This window comes from Hippocampus zosterae, chromosome 9 (genome assembly GCF_025434085.1).
Source record: "Hippocampus zosterae strain Florida chromosome 9, ASM2543408v3, whole genome shotgun sequence".
Classification (NCBI taxonomy): Eukaryota; Metazoa; Chordata; class Actinopteri; order Syngnathiformes; family Syngnathidae; genus Hippocampus; species Hippocampus zosterae.
The window spans coordinates 8,952,168-8,972,272 of record NC_067459.1 but is presented as its reverse complement, the minus strand read 5'-3'; the positions used below and the strand labels follow the sequence as shown (position 1 = coordinate 8,972,272).

At 42.1% G+C, this 20,105-nt stretch overlaps 1 protein-coding gene across 2 annotated transcripts in view; it reads right to left on the bottom strand.

Annotated features, from left to right (window-relative positions):
* Nucleotides 1-4,439: 4,439 nt before the first annotated feature.
* Nucleotides 4,440-20,105, bottom strand: part of LOC127607039 (membrane-associated guanylate kinase, WW and PDZ domain-containing protein 3) — a 158,372-nt gene continuing 142,706 nt past the window's right edge. Inside the window, exons 14-22 of one of the 2 annotated variants that reach the window (XM_052075074.1) lie at nucleotides 19,897-20,104; nucleotides 18,586-18,765; nucleotides 16,947-17,132; nucleotides 16,618-16,714; nucleotides 16,093-16,195; nucleotides 14,707-14,844; nucleotides 12,129-12,267; nucleotides 7,609-7,701; nucleotides 5,836-5,972 (exon numbers count right to left, since the gene is read on the bottom strand). In XM_052075074.1, coding sequence (XP_051931034.1) covers nucleotides 7,652-7,701; nucleotides 12,129-12,267; nucleotides 14,707-14,844; nucleotides 16,093-16,195; nucleotides 16,618-16,714; nucleotides 16,947-17,132; nucleotides 18,586-18,765; nucleotides 19,897-20,104 — 1,101 coding nt within the window. In that variant the 3' untranslated portion in view covers nucleotides 5,836-5,972; nucleotides 7,609-7,651. Of the gene's footprint in view, nucleotides 5,973-7,608; nucleotides 7,702-12,128; nucleotides 12,268-14,706; nucleotides 14,845-16,092; nucleotides 16,196-16,617; nucleotides 16,715-16,946; nucleotides 17,133-18,585; nucleotides 18,766-19,896; nucleotide 20,105 lie in introns of both variants that reach the window. The other variant, XM_052075073.1, reaches the window with a different exon arrangement.

Genomic DNA, 20,105 nt, shown 5'->3' with positions numbered 1-20,105 from the left:
TGTTATACAGTGATCCCTCGCTATTTCACGGTTCGTTTATCGCGGTTTCAATGCATCACGGATTTTTTTCTAACATTCATTAAGAATATACAAAATTTAAAAAAAATCATATACATGTAGTACAGTACTGTATATGTTGCTCTATGTGACTCGCTGTTGTATTGCTGACTTTCACAGCTTCTCGCGGACCGTTTGCAGACTTTTTGCGGATTTACAAAAAAAAAGATTTACTGTATTTTGTTATTCATAAACTAACCTAACTTAAAAAAACTATTATTATACAGCATTAAGTCATTTTAGTTACTTCAAAATTTACTTCTACATGCATGTATACCATTAAATTTGGCCTTATAAATATTATGTACATATACCTATATGGGTTGCTACTTCGCGGATGGTTTTGGTCCTCATTAACCGCGATAAACGAGGGATTACTGTAATATCACATGTATTTTATGGAGTCAAATACAGTAAGTATTTGATCTAGAAACAAATGAGCACTGGGTCACATACAAGTAAAAAAATATTCTGATGTGGCCACATGTAGCCCATCACATCATTTTTATGATACCTACAAAAGAAAATTATGAATAATGTCGGTTCTTGCTAAATTGATTTATTTTCATTTCAGCCCAAAATCTATACCGAAATTTATATATTGACAGAAAAAGACAAAATGACAATACATTGTGACCTATCATTGTGTGTATGTGTTGTGTTTATTATTTTACTTTATGTTAACTGTTTTGTTAAGCGCTTTGTTACAGCTGCCGCTGTTGTGAAAGCGCTATATAAATCAGCATGTATTGTATTGTATCATTTTCTTGTTTTTTTTTCCAATTTCCTGTCATGTACTTTGAGGCTGCTCCCTTACCTTTCTTGTCTTCAGCCTATTAAAATATGTAGCTCTGGACTGAGGGCAGCTATTGGTCATTTGGTGACCCTTCAACTTTGGCATGATGGCGCCAATATTTGTGAACTTCTCCCATTAAGCTTTTTGCTGACACTTTCTCAACCATCCAAAGTTTGTGTACATCTGCTACCTTGTCCTTAAGTATCTTTGGAGAGTAGAATGTACATTTTTTGGCCCCTTATGGAAAATGATCACAATTTTAAACACAATATGGAGTCGATAGTGGGAAATACTGAAAAAAAACTCACTCCTACATAGTCATTGTACTCCTCACCAGAGATGATTTTGCAAACAACTCCATGGCAGTCCAAATAATTTATAGCCTTGTATTGCTGGAATTACACAGATGAGTGAAAACACACTGAGCATCATTTGACATTTTAATTGATTCAAATTGTGGAGAAGAAAACACTATTCCCATATCTGTGGTGGAAAAAAAGTCTGTTTGCATGACGACAGTGGCAAAGAGATTTTTTTTTCTTCAGGCTGTTAGCAGTAAAACTTTATTATTCGGTGCATGAACAGAACACCATGTCAAGATCCTTTTTTTATATGTTCTTAAATATGGTCTTTTTTTTACATAAAAAAATAATAGGGCAATATCATGAATAGAGCTCTGTTTGTTTTCTTTTTCTGACACGTGCCACCCCCCGTACCGGTGACCCCCCAGAAGATCGCCGAGCGAATATTTAGAAAGGTGCTGTTCAATGTACAAACATTTACATCTACGGTTCCTACGCCATGTAGAAGAGAAGCTCACAGACTGTTTTTTCTACCAAAGCGATGCAAGGCCACAGCATGATACAAGGATGAGAAATAACAAAGCTCAAATAAGTGGATGTACAACAACAACAAAAAAGAATCCTGTTTTCTGAGTGAGCTGCTCTCACTAAATATATTGCACAAAAAGTCCCCACAGTGCTACCTCGAACCTGAACGCCCGTTTGAACCGTTTGGATACCGCTTGATCTTGTGTTTGCTACAACGCTGTTCCCTGAGCTCACCCGAATAGTCTTCAAACTGAACATGGAGTTAGTTGAACAAAAACCACCACAGGAATATTATACATTGTAGATGTCTTCAAAGTCAAGGGTTTTCTGAATAAATAAGATAAAAATAACACATCTAGATAGAATTCTGACTATGTGCCACATGAAGTCATAATTTAGAAGTCAAGTCTGACTGAAGTGCAGAATATTAAAGGTTGAGGATTTCGAAAAAAAAAATGCAAACCGGACCGACTAAAAACATTTATTTTTGCACATGTCTGTCAGAAGATTTAAGCGAGCCTTCAGCGAGTCAGAATTCAGAATGTGGGCATTTTTAATATTTAATATTATATAGATGCTCTACGCATTGCAGACACTGAATCTTTTGATTCCCCACAAAATGTGAATTTTGCAGAAATTAGAACTAGGCTTTATGTTCCGAACATAGACACTGGTCAAAATAATATTATCAATGTGTGTGTGTGTGTTACATTTTTAATTACTATTATTGTTATTGTATTATTATTTAAATGAATATTGTATTTTTATTTATGCCAGTGGCACATAGTGGCAGGCATCACCTAACTTCTGTTCACTTGGATTGCAAAAAGGTGCAACCAAACCGTGTATCTATCTGTTGCCAATCATACAACACAATAAGCAAATCCCTGCAATAAAAATAGCTTTGAGTTCAACTATCCAAGCCGACATTTCACACGACTGAAAGTACATGTTGACGAAACAAGACAAGACAATTATTTCATGACACATACTTTGTTATTTTTGTATGGGTAACTATCTTGAGGTATTTTTTTTTTTTACGCAAAGGAGTTGTGCCAAAGGCCCGATGGGAAAATTCAGATTGACCCAAAATGCTTAAACAGATCATTATTGACAGTTTTCAAAAACTGTTCCACCCCTAATCTCTCTCTCTCTCATTTCGACTCCTCTACAGCCCAAAGACAAAACAGGCGTCCACGTTAAAACCATGAGTTGCATCAGCGATCTGGTGTCATTCTGGCACATTCCGCTTTTCCTCCTCAGCAGGCAGCAACATCACTCACAAGTTCGTATGACAGTTCTTACATAAATTGCTGTTTTCACCGTAACACAGAATAATGCATTGGCAACAAATCACACAATAAATATCATCTGTTATGCTACAGGTGGGGCAAATGCAGTGCAGTGGAGTTCAGTAGATGTTTTCGGCAAAATATGACATTCTCACACACTCACAGACATATACATACATATATATATATACAGTATATACGGTACTGTATATGTATACACGTACATTTTATATATATATACAGTATATATATATATATATATATATATATATATATATATATATATATATATATATATATATATATATATATATATATATATATATATATATATATATATATATATATATTTATATATATATGGATACGGCGGTTTACGTACAACCTCTGGGTGTCATGACGCCCGACGTGGCAGAACACGGGACATGCCGAAACAGCGCTATTAAAAACATGGAATGGCTACATGTTTATATACACGGTGTCCTTGGTTTACGACAGTCCCGACCTTTCCGGGTTACCAAGTGAAAGTATATGACACAAAAAGGCACGCTCATGTACCATTGCAACCACTGTTTTTCATTTGTTTCATATTTACGGCACAGATGTGTCTTTCATACAATGTTTACTGTAGGACAGCATGGCGGAGCTCATGGTTAGAATGAAAACCAAGATGCTCTGGTTTCAAGCCTCGTCTCCGGGTTTCGTGTGGAGTTTACATTTTTGTGTAGGTTTCATAGATAAATAAAAAAATGAATATGCTCGGTATATTTTAGAACTTAATTTGTCTGAGGTGAATATGACTCAATAATTGTTTGACGATGTGCCCTGGCGATCTGTCCAAGATGTATTATACCTCCCGTTCCACGTTAGGATAGGTAAGGGATAGACTCCGGGTCGCCTGTGATTTCGAACAAGGATGAGCCCTATACTAAATCTGTGTATCATAGACATCTTTTCAAATGCACTAGGAGGAGGGACCCCCCCCCCCCCAAATGTATATACTGTATATCTATCTATCTATCTACACACACACACACACACACACACATACACACACACACACACACACATCCATATATACAGTATATACCTCCATACATACATACAAAAAATGGGTGACTATGCATTTCAATGTCTCAATCCTCGATCATCCTGCGTTTTACACTTACACAAAGCAACAGCTGGCGATTAATTCTCGAATGTACATTCTTGGACATGATTATTGCACTGGTTGCACAATATTTTTGTGCATTCCTTTTGCTCTCTCTCTCTCTCTCTCTCTCTCTCTCTCTCTCTCTCTCTCTCTCTCTCTCTCTCTCTCTCTCTCTCTCTCTCTCTCTCTCTCTCTCTCTCTCTCTCTCTCTCTCTCTCTCTCTCTCTCTCTCTCTCTCTCTCTCTCTCTCTCTCTCTCTCTCTCTCTCTCTCTCTCTCTCTCTCTCTCTCTCTCTCTCTCTCTCTCTCTCTCTCTCTCTCTCTCTCTCTCTCTCTCTCTCTCTCTCTCTCTCTCTCTCTCTCTCTTTGTGTTTTTGTTTTTGGATTGGATTGGATAAACTTTATTGTCAAATGTACTGTATGTGTAACATACAGCACAGATTAAATGTGCTGGTCTTCTCAGTTTGTTCAAAGACCTGAAAAAAACGAGCGCTGTAAATGCGATAAAAGTATTTAAGTAGGGTGTTTAGATATTGTGAAGTTCATTTATTGCAGGGGTGGTCTGGAACATTACCCCGCAATTGAGATGGGTTTACTGTAATTAGCGTTATATTGCTGTTCTAGGAAAGGAACCCTGTCGTAAACCAAGCAAACCCGTCAATTCTTAGTCTCGCTCTTGTTTTGTATGCTCAGTAAACAAGATGTCAAAAAGCACAAGTGTCTGGTCATCTGAATAGATGCTATGGAAGAGAGTCAATAGTCTGGAGTTGAATGCGGGGCGACGAAGAACTATCGTCTTGCGTGTCAAAACGAAGGATTGACTGCATGCAAAATACAAAAATATTCCCCAATGAACTTCCCCTCCTTGCCTTGCATAATGGGGCGGACGGATGCGATTGGCACGAATTCACACAGCGAGATGTTCCCCCTGTCTGAGAGCAGCGAGACGAGGCAGGGCGACGGGGGGCTGTGGGCTGCTACACGCTAACAGTGCGTCACTTCCCCAGAAAAAGACCACCCTAGGTTTACAAAAACGACACCAGGTAGCACTTTTCCTGGAATCCCTCAGTACAGAACAAGTGTCGGAAATCTTTGCGGTATCCTAACAAAAAGGGTGACGGAGGACTTCAGCTTGGGAGAGGATCCGTACTTGGCTGGGTACTTTCCATTCTCCGGGGCTAATGTTTGGGCCCCTGACAGGGCTCCTGGGAGTCCTGGAGGATACGGGTTCTGCCTGCCTTGGCGAGATATGAAAACCTTTGAAGGAGGTGTCTTTATGTCTCTTCCAGTCCTCTGCGCTCTGATTGCCGTTGACGTCTCTGTGGGCAGAGCCTCTCTCGTTTGCCCTGCAGGTGTGGGATTGTTTTGCTGTGTCAAGGCTCCGTCCCGACCTCTGACCAACTCTACTGTCACTGCTTCTGGAGTCCTTGTGTCTGTGTATTGACCGGGCACCCTCGCCTAGGCTGACAGACCGCGCTCGAGTCGCCCTGTTGTCATTGTGAGTTGCTACGTGCGCCCGACTGCTTGTCCGTCTAGCACCGCGAGGCTCGTCTTTGGCTTCGAGTAAAGTCCCCCCTGCTTTTGGGCCGCTCTTCATCCTCCCCGGTGTCGTCGGCGTGGTCTCGGCCTGAGCGTCCCGACCCTCGTCCCGCTCCGCCACCGAGCTCAAACTACGCAGCCCTCGTGGCGAGGAGATGCCACTCCGGCGGCGGGGGTGCTTTGGACCGCCAGAGTGAGGAATGGATGCGAGGATGGAAGCCCCGGTGATGTATGGAGAGGACAAGGGTGATGTGTCCGAGAAAAACACCTCTCTGGTTGAGCTGGAGGGAGAAACGTGTTTTTGACCTGGGAAAGACGACACATTCACAAGTCACAAAAAAATTGTGGCTGTTTGGCTTTCGGGTGAAATTTCAGGTTCAACCTAAAATACAGTCGAGTGTTGACTCGCTTATTTTCTTCATTGATGATAAACCCCGATTTTAAGCGATCCGTTTAATGGGATTTTACAGTACACCCAACAAGCAAGTCCGAATTTTGATGTGCACGCCTTCAGTGTGGTACCATGTTGTGTTACAATATACCTGGCAGCCAAGAGGTCTACTGTAAGAGATAGGGAAGCAAGTTAGCAACAAGAAGCAGCAGAGAAGGTCGCTAACTGCCATAACCTCCAGCAAAAGTCACATAGACTGTGAGCCTGTGAGTTGAGTATTGTTTGATGCTCTGCTTGTAAGTGTTGCTGCTCTGTGTGTTGAAGGGGGTCGTTATTTAAAGATGAATGATTAACATAACACAATGCTAATTTTCCTTAGCCTGTCTGTGATGTTTTGCATAATATTGATATCATTAAAGGTTTTGATGTTAGGGTGGTCATCGTGAATGTTTTTAGAATCCATAATGTTTTTGATTCGCCTATTAAATAATCAGGCATTTTAGTTTACATTAACGTGAGGTACAAAGCCATTTTTAAGGTACAATTTTTGTTATTTGGTGTTGCTTAGGGATTAAAAAAACAATTTAAATTTGAAAAGTGAAGTCATATCACACAAAAGGGACTGATGTCCTCCCCAACCCTTTTGAAACGGTTTCTTTTAAAAAGTTAAACTGAAGTTTGCAAATGCAAAATTATTTGAATCAAACACAAAATATAATCAGTCTGCTTTCATGAAGGATGATAAAAATCAGAGAATAATTACTGTTGAGAACTTGAAATGAGAAGATTTGGATCATTTTAAGAGGTGGACGATTTGGTCAATTGTAAGTTAAGCAACATCTCCAAACAATTACTTGATTGCTAAAATAGTTGTGGATTAATCAATGAATTTCAGCACTTCTCGTTTAAATATTTTTAAAGGTTTTGTCAGTCAGATTTACAGTCAACGTCACCAGAAAGTGATCAAGAACAGCTTCAAGCAAGAACAGGTGCTCAGGAATACCAAATTAAGTGTGTTTTAATAATAACTTTACCGGTAACTAGTTTGACCTTCAAACTTTTCTGTGCAAATATCCAAGTGGTTACTTTTTGCACAACTTGCTGTTTTCTAACAAGGAGTTGAAGGGCAAAGTTCACAAGTGTTTGATCCTTGAACATTCCCAAGGACGTCTGCTTCCAAGTCTTTCTGTGACTCTTCCAGTCTCTCTATATTTTTGTTGTAACCTTAACACAGCATGATAAAGAGGGCTGTTTCGTACCAATTTTAATTGAACCACAAAAATGTATCGGTCAAGTTATAAAACACCTGTTGGGAGTTCTGCCATATAGCTCATTTTTCGGGAACAGCAGGTTGTGCAAAAAGTATGAAACACGCATTCAAAAGCTGACAGAAGTCAAATTAAGTTAACCTGTAAAGATTAAAGTACAGTTTGGGTTTATCCTGAAATTTCCCACGAGAGCCGTATATCCCGAGCCCTTTGTGAGAAGTGTGCAATCACATCCGTTCCACCTCGTTAAAAATCTGCACAAAAACATTGAGGAAGCCATTACCAAGGTAGAAAGAGAAGAGGCCAGGAAAAGTCATGTGAGGATGTTAGTGTTGGTGCTCGGTGTAGTAGCACACAGTAGAAGAAGCTGCGCTACCTGCATGATGAAAAGACAAAGAAGGAAGAGATGAGGAAGACCCGACAGGAAGCAGATGGTTTGCGATTGAATGATAAGTGAGTACAGGTGGTGTTGGGAGAATGAGCTTCATCACAGTTCACAAATGTCTGCAGTCATCATCGTTAAGGAAACTTGGGGTGAATTTATGGATGCGGCACAGTGGGCCGCTCCTCATAAAAAGGATCATTTAGAAAAGACAAGCAGCCCACCTGCTTGCACAAATGAACACAATTTGGGAAGAACGTATGCCTCTCAATTACTGAACAAATGAAAAATTGCCCCATTTTTAATGCGACGCACCAAATTAACACTTCAACACCTCTCTCAAATAGACGCTTCCCATTTCCCATCAGTAACTCAAATTGCAGCAGTTTATAGACACTATCGTTCACACGCAAGATAACTGCTAAGCTCATTTGTTCATTGTTGCTAACCAAAACAATAGGGGTGTTCACACGGCACACATTTGCGCCAGCGCTACACCGATGTATTTTGTTGCGATATATTTTGCACTGCAGCAAATTGTTTGGAGCGTTCACACGTACAAAGCCGCTGAGCGTGTCTGCACGGGCACAGCGTCGGTGCAGCCCCACTTGCGTTCACACGGCAGTTTCTGCAGCGGAGCAAAATGACAGAAAACAAATGAGCTGTCGTGGTGGTTCTTTTTAAAACGTATACACAACTCAAGCGACTACTGGACAGGCACGTCCTTGTCCTTCTCGGTCTCCGGTGCCTTCTGCTCGAGAGTGATCGCCCCCGAAAATGTAAATCAACGATGACTTCAATGACACTCAGAAAAGCAAACACGTAATGCGCCAAACAGAAAATCAAGAGAGGAAATCACAAAATAAATTATATGGGGGGCGGGGGTTGTCAACACACAACAAAGGAACAAACTACACAAACAACTATGAGACAGTCCAGTCTCCTACAAAAGGAAAGATGTTACCAGCCAAGTCTTGTGTCGTTATTAAACAAACACATTACTGAAGTCCGACAGATCACGAAAGCAACGCATTCTCACCATACGTACTCTTCACAAGCATTTGCTCTGGAGCAAATTTAACCCAGCTGCGTTCACACGTGCAAATTTACACCAGTGCTGCTTCGCAAACAAGCATTTGCTCCGGAGTAAATCTTTAAACCATCTCCCAGAGGTGGATCAAATTTGGTCCGGTGTAAGCTGTTTTCCGGGGCTATGCCAGAGCAAATTTGCACAGGTGAACGCTCTACTGGGGCAGTCCCGGCGTAGCACCGGAACAAATCCTGCCGTGTGAACACCCCTAATGGCACCCACCAAAGCGCATCTGTCTTGATTGATTGAGATGTGCAACAGATTCCTTCAGTTTTTCTTTGATAAGGTCTCTACAGCTAGGACTCCGGTCTCAAATACCGCATCTGACCCCTCTGTCCATGTTCCATGTTCAGCTGTACTTAATTCTTTTGATACTGTGTCCTTGGCGCTTTTGGAGGATGTAGTTCGCCAGACGAAGCCATCTGGCTCCCCTTGCGACTCTCTTCCCCCACGCTTCTTTCAGGAGGTTCTCCCGAGTGTTGATGCATCGGTCTTGGATATCATCAACAGCAGCCTTTCTTCTGGTGTAGTTCCCCAACGGTTTAAACATGCTGTGGTCCAACTCTTGATCAAGAAACCTGGTCTTGATCCAGATGTGCTGTCAAGTTACAGGCCCATTTCAAAACTGCCTTTCATTTCCAAAATTCTGGAAAAAGTGGTGCACATGCAGTTGAAACTTTTCTTGGATGAAGATAACATCTTGGAGGTCTTCCAGTCAGGTTTCAAGACAATGCATAGCACGAAGTCAGCCCTGTTACGCGTTTCTAATGACATCCTCCTGGCAAATGACTCTGGAGACCACGTGTGTCTGGTCTTATTGGACTTAACTGCAGCATTTGATACAGTGGATCACAGTATTCTGCTGACTCGTTTGCAGCACTTTGTGGGCATTGGCGGCAGTGCTCTTGAGTGGTTTAGGTCCTATCTAGCTGACAGGACCTTTTGTGTCAGCCTTGGCTGCTCTGAGTCACGCACTGCTCCCCTGTCATGTGGTGTTCCACAGGGCTCAATTCTGGGGCCTCTGCTATTCTCGCTGTATCTTCTCCCAACGGGTTCCATCTTAAGGAAACATGGTATTCCCTTCCACTGCTATGCAGATGACTGCCAGATCTATGTCCCACTGAGCAAGAAAGACGCCTTCTCATTAAGGCCACTCCTATCCTGTCTGGAAGAAATCAAAACCTGGATGGCACAAAATTTCTTGAAATTCAACGAAAAGAAGACAGAGGTGATATTGTTTGGTCCCAGTGGCCCTTGTACATTCCATCCTGTAGACTTGGGCCCCCTGTCTCCTTATTTGAAATCAACGGTCTCAAACTTGGGCCTTAAACTGGACAGTGATTTCAAACTCGATCGGCAAATTGGTGCCGTTGTTAAATCCAGCTTCTTTCACCTTAGACAGCTGGCCAAAGTAAAACCTTTCCTCTCACATGAACACTTTGAGACAGTAATCCATGCCTTTGTCACATCCCGGCTCGATTACTGTAATGCCCTGTACTTTGGAGTCAGCCAGTCCTCCATTAAGCGCCTTCAGCTGGTCCAGAATGCCGCTGCTCGCCTCTTGACTGGTACTCGTAAGAGGGAGCATATAACTCCTACTCTGGCATTCCTTCATTGTCTCCCCATTCCTTTTAGAGTTATTTTCAAGATCCTCCTCTTTGTTTTCAAATCTCTAAATAATCTCGCGCCACTTTACCTCTCTGAGCTCATCCGCCCCTACACACCTGCCCGGCGCCTCAGGTCTGTGGACCAGTCTTTGTTAGAAGTACCAAGAACTAAACTGAGGCTCAGAGGGGATCGAGCGTTTTCTGTTGCTGGTCCCTCTTTCTGGAATGACCTCCCACTGAACATTCGGCAAGCCTCCTCGCTGCCCATCTTTAAAGCCCTCCTCAAAACCCACTTGTATTCTTTGGCGTTCGACTCGGCATGATTTTACTGCTTGGTGCTTTCTACCACCTTTATTACCATTTCGTCTTACTGTTATTGTGTATGTTAAATCGCTCTATGTACAGCACTTTGTATGCAGCGATGGCTGTTTGAAAGTGCTCTATAAATACTGTTGACTTGACTTGACTTGATTATGGAATACCAGTTAAAATGAGTTTAAAAAATATATCCCATCAATATTAATAATGTGCAACCGTGAGAACACGCACTAAGGAATACCCAATAAAGTTTGTTCTAATAATAATGTGTTTGAATCATCTGGGCGGGGGAACCCGTATTTCTAGCTATATTTGAGATAAATTATTATTATTATTATTATTATTATTCATTCATTCATTTTCCGATCTGCTTTATCCTCACAAGGGTCGCGGTGGGTGCTGGAGCCTATCCCAGCTGTCTTCGGGCAGTAGGCGGGGGACACCCTGAACCGGTTGCCAGCCAATCGCAGGGCACACAGAGACGAACAACCATCCGTGCTCACACTCAGACCTAATTTGGAGTGTTCAATCAGCCTGCCATGCATGTTTTTGGAATGTGGGAGAAAACCCACGCAGCACGGGGAGAACATGCAAACTCCACACAGGAAGGTCGGAGCTGGAATTGAACCCGGTACCTCAGCACTGTGAAGTCGACGTGCTAACCACTCGACTACCGGGCCGGTATATTTTGTTATTTATTATAACAAAATACAGTGGATATGTGTAAATGCATATCAACTGTATATATGAATTAAACATGATTGTACACCCTTAGAAAATATAAATAATGTCCAATTAATTGAAAATCCATTCATCCATTCATTATCTGAGCCGTTGTATCCTCACGAGGCTTGCGGGTGTGCTGGAGCCTCTCCGAGCTGATTCAGGCGATAGGCGGGGTACACACTTGAAATGGTTGTTAGCCAATCGCAGGTCACACAGAGACGTGCCCTGGGATTGGCTGGCACCCAATTCTGGATGTACACCGCCGTCTTCCCAAAGACAGCTGGGAGAGGCTCCAGCACACTCGCAAACAGCGTGAGGATAAGCGGATTCGAAAATGGATGGATGGATGGATGAAAATGATTTTGTGTCAATAAATATTGTACATCTATCTGTGCCAGCGATGTATAGTTACACGCAGAAAGTGGGCAGAAAGTGATCAGATTATCATGACAAAACATAAAGGCTGGGAGAGAATAGATTAAACGTAATCTCACAGAACGAAGATGTGAATTTAGCTAGGTGTGGATGTGCTCCCGTGAGGATAAAGCGATACAGACAAGGGATAAATCGATGTTTCAGTTTTAATAAATCTAAAAAATTAAATTCAAGACATTTAACCCTTTCATGCACCAATAATGATAACCTGTAACTTGATAACGTGATAAACTGTGAGCACTTACTACCATCTTGAGTCAGGCCGGCGCCGGGTCGGAGCAACAGTGCCACTTTGCTTCCTCCCGCCTGGATGAGCTCAATGGCACGCGTATGCGAAATGCCTCTGGCCGGCTCGCCGTTGATCTCCACGATCTCGTCTCCGACCTGCCCGACCAAACACACACACACACACACCACGTGTCAGTAATTTACAGCCGGGGTATGCCCTGAACTGGTTGCCAGCCAGGAGGAGGAAACCAGAGTACCCGGAGAAAACCCACACAGGCAAAGGGAGAACATGCAAACTCCATGCAGGAAGTTTGGAGCCGAACCCTGCACCGCTGCACTGTGAGGTAGACGCCCACTCTATCTCTCTCTCTCTCTTTTTCTCTTCTGTTTATACAGATAGAGTAGCTAGATAATAATATAGTATTGCACTTTGATTGCTACTTTGTGGATTTTGTCTCTTGCAGGGGTGGTCTGAAATGTCACCTCTGTGATAAAAAAAGATGACTGTTATGACATTTCAATTCATTTCAGTGGGGGGGGGGGGATGAATTTGATACATGAATACACTAATTTATAAACTTGGTCTGGGACCAAATTACATTTGTTCGTCGAGGTACCACTGCAACTTAGTACAAATTACTTTGCTGACCCCCAGGTTATGGCTTGCAGACACACTCAGCTCGAGAACCACTGATTTTGAGAGCACATATGCAGAGCCTGCAACAGCCTGGAGGAAGCATTTATTGATGGAGATGACACAGCAAGCATGTCCATCCATCGACTCCTAATCACGGCTGATGTTCTCGGTGTTCTCCCTTCTGTTCTCTTTCTCTCTCCAGCTTGTAGCAATATGATAATGACCTCCCAGTATGCTAACACTACGCTTTTACAAAGTGCTTAAAATAGGCAAGTCAACATATGGATTTAACAACAGGGATCTGATTGCGGCTTTGTGTATCAATGAAGAACACACTATTTGTTTACTTCCCATGTGGAGTGCTTAAGACAGCGTAACATACAGAATTGTGGATACGACACAACCACTGCCGTCTGTCCATACAAATCATTAGGAAGCCTTCTTCTGCTCCTCGATGGAGGCGGATGATTTTTACTCTGCTCCCCCCTTGTCTTGATCTTCACTGCTAGCTGACTAACTTCAACAGTGACTTTTGACTCAACCTATCATTCTGGCCTCCCATTGCATTCTCCTCCCAAAATCAAATTTCATGAAATTGGTCAGCTGGTGCCTCAACGCAATAGACAAAATATTTTTGACGAGGGGAAGGGAGGGATGGAACATTTGCCACGTATACTTTGGAATTTTTGGAACACATGGAAGACGCATACATGATTGGTATTTTGATGAGACGAATTCTGCTGTTTGGAGCTGTCAGTTTCCTGATTCATCGCAAAGTTCAGAAGATGCTGGAAGAGGACAAGCTGCCAGCCATGTTTGATGTGCTGAGGTGTGTGGTTAACACGCAGACTCAGGTGACAAGTGAGACAAATTGCAGGTTGAATACGACTTTGAGACAATGTTTTGAGAACTGTATCCCAACATGGATCGAAGAAGCGATTGCTAATTCAGCCAATTGATGATCATTGAGAGCTCCAGTGAAAGACTCGGGGCTGACTAAAATTATCGTCGGCCTGTTCCCAAAACAACTTGGACCCTTATCTACTGGATGTTGATGCTGACGATGCTGCAGGACACATATGACGCTATTTACAACCCTATTATCAACGCTTTCCGTTGGATTCCCCCTAACACCTCTCCTTCCCCCAGTGCCAGTTCAGGTGTGCTTGAGGAGGTGCGGTGTGCTTTGGAAGACTTTGATAGTCACCGCTCCGTGTGTAAGGACTGTTACGGCCTCGCCCGATTCCCCCGCCTGTCCCACATTTATGTTGTTTATTCATACGGCTGTCGTAGTTTTTTTCCGCTCCCGTATTGTGCCCCTCCCTTATAGTAACAAAGCTTGGGATCCTCCTCCCCTCTTCTCCCCATTCCTTATTTGTTTCTTTTTCATCTAAGAAAATCGGGGCGCCATTGTTGGCGAACCGTTAGGCTTTTCCCTCTGTTTTTTTTCAGTCTCTTGGACAGGTTGTAAATCTTAAGTCAATTTCTTTGCTGCGTACTCAAGCATGCGTAACGATGAATAAGAAATTTCATTCCTTTAGTTGGATCCGTTCTGCTTTCAGTGATGACATTCATTTTCCCCCCTCTCTTTTACTGTCTCTTTTCATAAGAGAAAATATCAAATATTGCCGTATCACAAAGATACACAAGTACAAACACAATACTCCTCAATTGCTGTTGTTGTGAGGAAGAAAGGGTTCAAGTACACACTCCTCTCACAAGTGTCGCACAGAAAGTAATACTGATACGACACACCCTACACAGAATGATTTATAGTTTTATGGCTGCAATAAAAACTGGGGGATTTTTACCTTGATGATTTACATGGCAGTGATTACTTTTTCTGTAAGCTAGTTTGAAAATAAATTGTTTTCCTCTCATTTGATTTTTTTTTCTTCAAAATATCCATCAAATCCATCAGCGCACACACAGCAGTTTATTGAGCTTTAAATACTCACGTGGATCCTTCCATCCAGCTCGGCGGGACCGTCCTCAGCCAGTCTGAGGATGTACAGACCCATGTTGTACTCGGTGCCCCCTCGCAGGCTAAAGCCAAAGCCTCTGGGGCTCCTGTCCAGTTCCACGGTCAGACAGCCCTACAAAGCACCCTCAGAATATTACGACACTTACACGCACATACACTGTGGTGTTCTTTTGGTTAAAAAAAAGTTTTAAAATTTGTTTTCATAATGCTTCTGAACTTTTGTCTTGTATTTCAATGTTTCAACTCCTAAGTCTGCTTTTAAAAGTCACAAGTATCCAAATAGATGGGCCCCAATATAATCAGAGGAACCGACAGTAAGTTGAACGCCAAGAAGTGTAAATGAAGGGAAGAGTGTCACCATTAAAGAGGAACATAGACATCGACGACAGTCACACAGTCACTCGCGATACAGTAGTCAAAACAAGTACACTACACATAGGTAGATGATACTTAGTCATTAAATGGGGATGAACTCAGTACTCCTCCTTGTGGCTCTCAACATCACCCCAATGGATTTGAAATGAAATGAAATGAAAAAGATGCGCTTTAACCACAGACTTTCAGTTTATATAAGAGGGGATTTACATCCAAATCAGGTGAACGATGTCGGAATTAAAGCAAATTGCATGCAGTACATGCCTCCTAGCTTTGAAGGGACTGAAGGTAATGGGACAAATTAACAATCCTAAATCAAACTTTGCATTTTTAAGACTTTGGTGTCAATTACATGAAATGTGGAATGCATCAATGACATCACTAGATGCTTTTTTCCGTGCTCTGCCATGCCTCAACTGCAACTGTTTTCAGTTCCCACTTGCTCTTGGGGCAGGGGCACCCCCGCCTCTCCCATTTTTGTCTGCAGCAAGTGAAATGGACGCTCAATCAGATTCAACTCAGGTGAATGACTTGGCCATCATATAACATACCACTTTGTTGCCTTAAAATACTCTGCTTTTGCAGTATGCTTTAAGTAATTGTCTATCTGCACTGTAAAGCGCTGGCCGATAAGTTATGAACCATTTGGACGGATGAATATGAGCAGATAATATTGCGAGAAAAATCTTCAGAATTCACACTGTTGCTTTTCTCAGCAGTCACATCATCAAGAAATACAAGGCAACCTGTTCCATTGGCAGCCATGAATGACAACAACTGAGCAGCCAATTGTTTCATGACTTTGCGTCTGTTAAAATATGGGAGGCACATTTGTATCATTTCAAATCCACTGTGTTCAGAGCCAAAGATATGGGAATTGTGTCCCAATATTTATGACACCATTTAAAAAGCGACTCCGCAAAGGATTTTCGAAATATGGTTGGTTTTAAAGACGTAAATAATAGGAATGACTGATCATTGTCACCTGGTTGGGTCCCGTCACACACAGGGCACCCCGCTCCACTGGGATGTTTTTGTGTTCGGGCCAGGAAATGCCATCTCGTTTGTCCTCCAGGTCCAGGTTGTAGCTGACACACACACAGACACACACACACACACACACACTCTTTGTCAGTTGGACACGCTAGTGTACAAAAACATGCTGCAGGCAAAACACTGCTGGATCCATTATGCAAAGTGAAAGAAAAAAAATGCGATGCTTAAGGCTCAGTGGACCAGGGCAGTGAGAAACGTGCGTTGGGTGGTTTGAACATTTACATTTTGCAATCACAATTTTGTTTGGAAATATTAGTAAGGTGTGTTCATGTTTGTAAATCTTCGGAAAGTATACAGTCATGTCAATTATTGTACATTTGTGTCAGTTTTGTAATTTTGTTCGACTGTCACCTTAAACCACTTTCCCCACAAAAAGGCATACACAAAGAAAGAAAGATCCAAACTACAAATGATAATTCTGACATTTTGAAGGATTTCCCACTAAATTCCATACCGTTCGTCCTGTAGAGCCGAGCGTTGTCCGATAGCTCGGTGCTGAAGAGCTGGACTCTGTCTAGCAGAGCTGGCACCAGAAGGGGGACCCTTGTACTCTAAAATATTTGTCAAGGAAGACACAATTGAGCACCATGGTGTATAAGTGTTAGTTCATTCATTCAACTCTTTTGCACTTTTACACCATGAGAACCTACATTTTTAATGTAGATAGTCAAATATTTATGGCCACTTCCCTTGCTTGAGTGAGTACATTTAGCCCAAAGTAAACGACAAAAAAATATATATATATATTTATATATTTGGACATTTGGATGGAGCAAAACCCACCATCCTCGGGGACCACAGTGAGCGTGACCACGTTGCCGGCCTCCTTGATGAGCTGGACGATGTCATTGTGTGAGAGCTCCAGGATGGAGTGGCCGTTGACGGCTGAGATGCGGTCCCCAACGTGTAGCAGGCCACAGCGGTCTGTCGGGCTGCCTTCGATGATACGCCCAATCTTATGTGGTATGACTGAGAGGGACAAGTCAGACAGTGGGTTGACCACCTGCAGTTTATGGATTTTCTTCATGAATAAACCGTAAATCGTCTTCTTTGGTTGCTAAAATATCATTTTAAATGTCGCTTGGCATGGGGCCACTCTCTAACTTTTATACACAGATTTTGTGATCAGTCCTCTTCCTAGATTGTATTCTTAAAAAAAAAAATTGTAAAAATTATGAATATCCTTTACAGTGGTGGATGTCCCACCACACAACTGCAGCACTCCCTGTCTCACTACTCCTGTCCTCTCTTGTTCTGTCTCATCCTTTTCTGTTCCATCAGAGAGCTCCTGACAATAACAGTATTAATAAATTACAGCTGTGAGCAACAATGGACGAGACATGACATAACATGCTGCGCCCACATTAGACAGAGTCGTGAAAAAAAAAGAAAAAACAAAACATCACAATTATTAGCATCTAGGACAGCTTGGTTGAACTCAAGGTCCACGATGGCTGCTAAAAATCAAAAAGGCCGCCGACCAGTTCAATTTCGTGCATGGTTCCTGAACACATTTTTGTGTGTCCTGGTATGAAGTATTGATGAACCAAACTGGTGTCGCAAACTATATTTTTTTCAACCTTTTAGGGCTACTGAGTTTGGCGACTTGTGTTGAGGACGCGCAAATGATACATGCGCTTACAAAAAATTTTGAGTTGGAAAAAAAAAAATTGGATTAATTAGAAAAATAAAACACCTAAATAGCAACCACATTCATACATACGCTATAATCTTGTAGGAGATGGCCTTAATGGTCACAATTGCAGAGCGATATATTTTTTTAACAACAACAAAACAGTCCAAATATACTGTATGTTTTAAAAAAGATGACTTTTTTTTATTGATTTTTGAATATTTTCATTTCAAATCTATACATTTTACGACTGTATAGGCCAGATTACCATGACGTGAACCTCACACAGATTCCTTTTTCGGAAAAGCTGTTTTAGTGTTCAGTTGCTCTACAACACTGGTGTCAAAGTCAAGGCCCGGGGGCCAGATTTGGCCCGCCACATCATTTTATGTGGCCAGTGAAAGTAAATCAAACATGGCAGCGAAAGTAACTCAAACATGGCAACTTCCATGATGCTCGCTAAAATATGTACCAAAATTTCCAATACTTGTACGTAATAAATAAGAGAAACATTGTAAGCATTTTCTTGTTGCCAAACACATCATTACAGTAACTTCAACAATAGTTGAATACTGTACACCCTTATTCTTGACTTCCTTATATGATTTCAGTCATAATGGCCCTCCAAGGGAACTGGTAACTAATATGTGGCTGGTGACGAAAATGGGTTTGACACCCCTGCTCTACAGTGTAACTAGTGGGCAAATGGTGAATGACAGCTTCCATTAATATGTAGGAAAACAATGCAAAATGAAGGAATTTTAATCCAAGAATAGCTGACCAGCTTACCTCCGTGCGGGGGTCTGCTCTTGGATGTGAGGATGACAAATCCGAAACCCTCTGACTCTTTGCGGTGCAGTGTGATGTCGAAGGACTCGTGGTCCAGGGCGGAGGGCATGGGCAGCCGAGGTAGTTTTGGGGAGCCGTTCACCAGCATTCCCACTTCCTGATTCTCCTCATCTGTTGCATCTGAGAGATGAGTAGATGAGATCTCATTAAGCGTTGGGCAAACTGTATTGATACTGTGTTCGCACTGTATCGATACTGTGCCACTCTGTTGCTCAGTAGGACACCTGCCTTGCAGGCAACCAACAATATTGTTTAATTGTTATATTTTATTTTGTATGAGCCTATTTCTATTTTTATCTAAACTGAAAATATCTTCAAAAAAAGAATGTGAACATGTGTCTATGTTTTCAACACATCAGGAAGTAGTGACAGCTCCGACAAAGGCCAAAGTGACAGCTGAAACTGTCAGCTAGCTAAGAATTTTCTCTTCACTAAAAAAAAGACCATTGTCCAATAAAAAAGAAACTTTAAACCTAGCTCAACTAAAATGAAGACAAGATAAACGTCCCAGTGCTGTGTCAATGTTAAAATCAGAGTCAAAGTGTCGCGATTGTAAATTGATGTTGCACCTGTACTTGTCTTTGAAGCACAGAGTTCTTATAATTCTTTTTTTTTTGTGGTACATTACAAAATTGTTACGTCCACATTTTGGGAGTAGAATGATTCATTTTTTCTGTCAATTTCTCTAGCTTTGGAAAATACTCCCTCAGATGGTAATGATGTGCCCTGGTGTGTCTAAAAACAGTGGAGATGGACAAAGAGTGTTAGACGAAAGAGTGATAGATAGATTAAATACTTAAGTGATTAAATATATCAACTACATTGTAACAGATGTAAATTATTCTGTTCGCCCAAAAAGTATGACCTGATCTAATGCATGGAAGTTTTATGTTCAAAAATTTATAAAACCTTAAAAAAGAATTCCATAAATGAAACCATATACACACCTCACCCCGAGATTGAACCCACGGCGTTAGTTTTCGACCAAAATAACTGCAGAGCACGCTGACTATTGACCTTAACGCACCGCATCTTAATTCAGGCGACTTGCATCATGTAGAGGGCACGGAAAGTGAAACGGAAAACTGGGCGACATGAGATCACAACTTTTTCTCCAAGCCATGCAGGCATCGTACTGAACTTGACGCATGCACAAATGCGTTGTTGCACAAGACGCATCACTGCTTATGACTGACGCAAACTGATGAATTTTGGGATTTATCGCTGTTCTTGATGGTGTCCTGCACCTACCTCTGTAGATGACCTTCCTGCGCACGGTCAGCATGACTTGACCGTTGCGGGCGGCGTTGGTCATGAGGTCCAGCACCTGCTTGTGCGAGCGGCCCTTCACCATCACGCCGTCGATGCCGATGAGTTCATCTCCAGCCCGCAGGCGGCCGTCCTTTTCCGCAGCGCCATTGGGCACAATGGCCCCGATGTACACCTGGGGGAACACATTC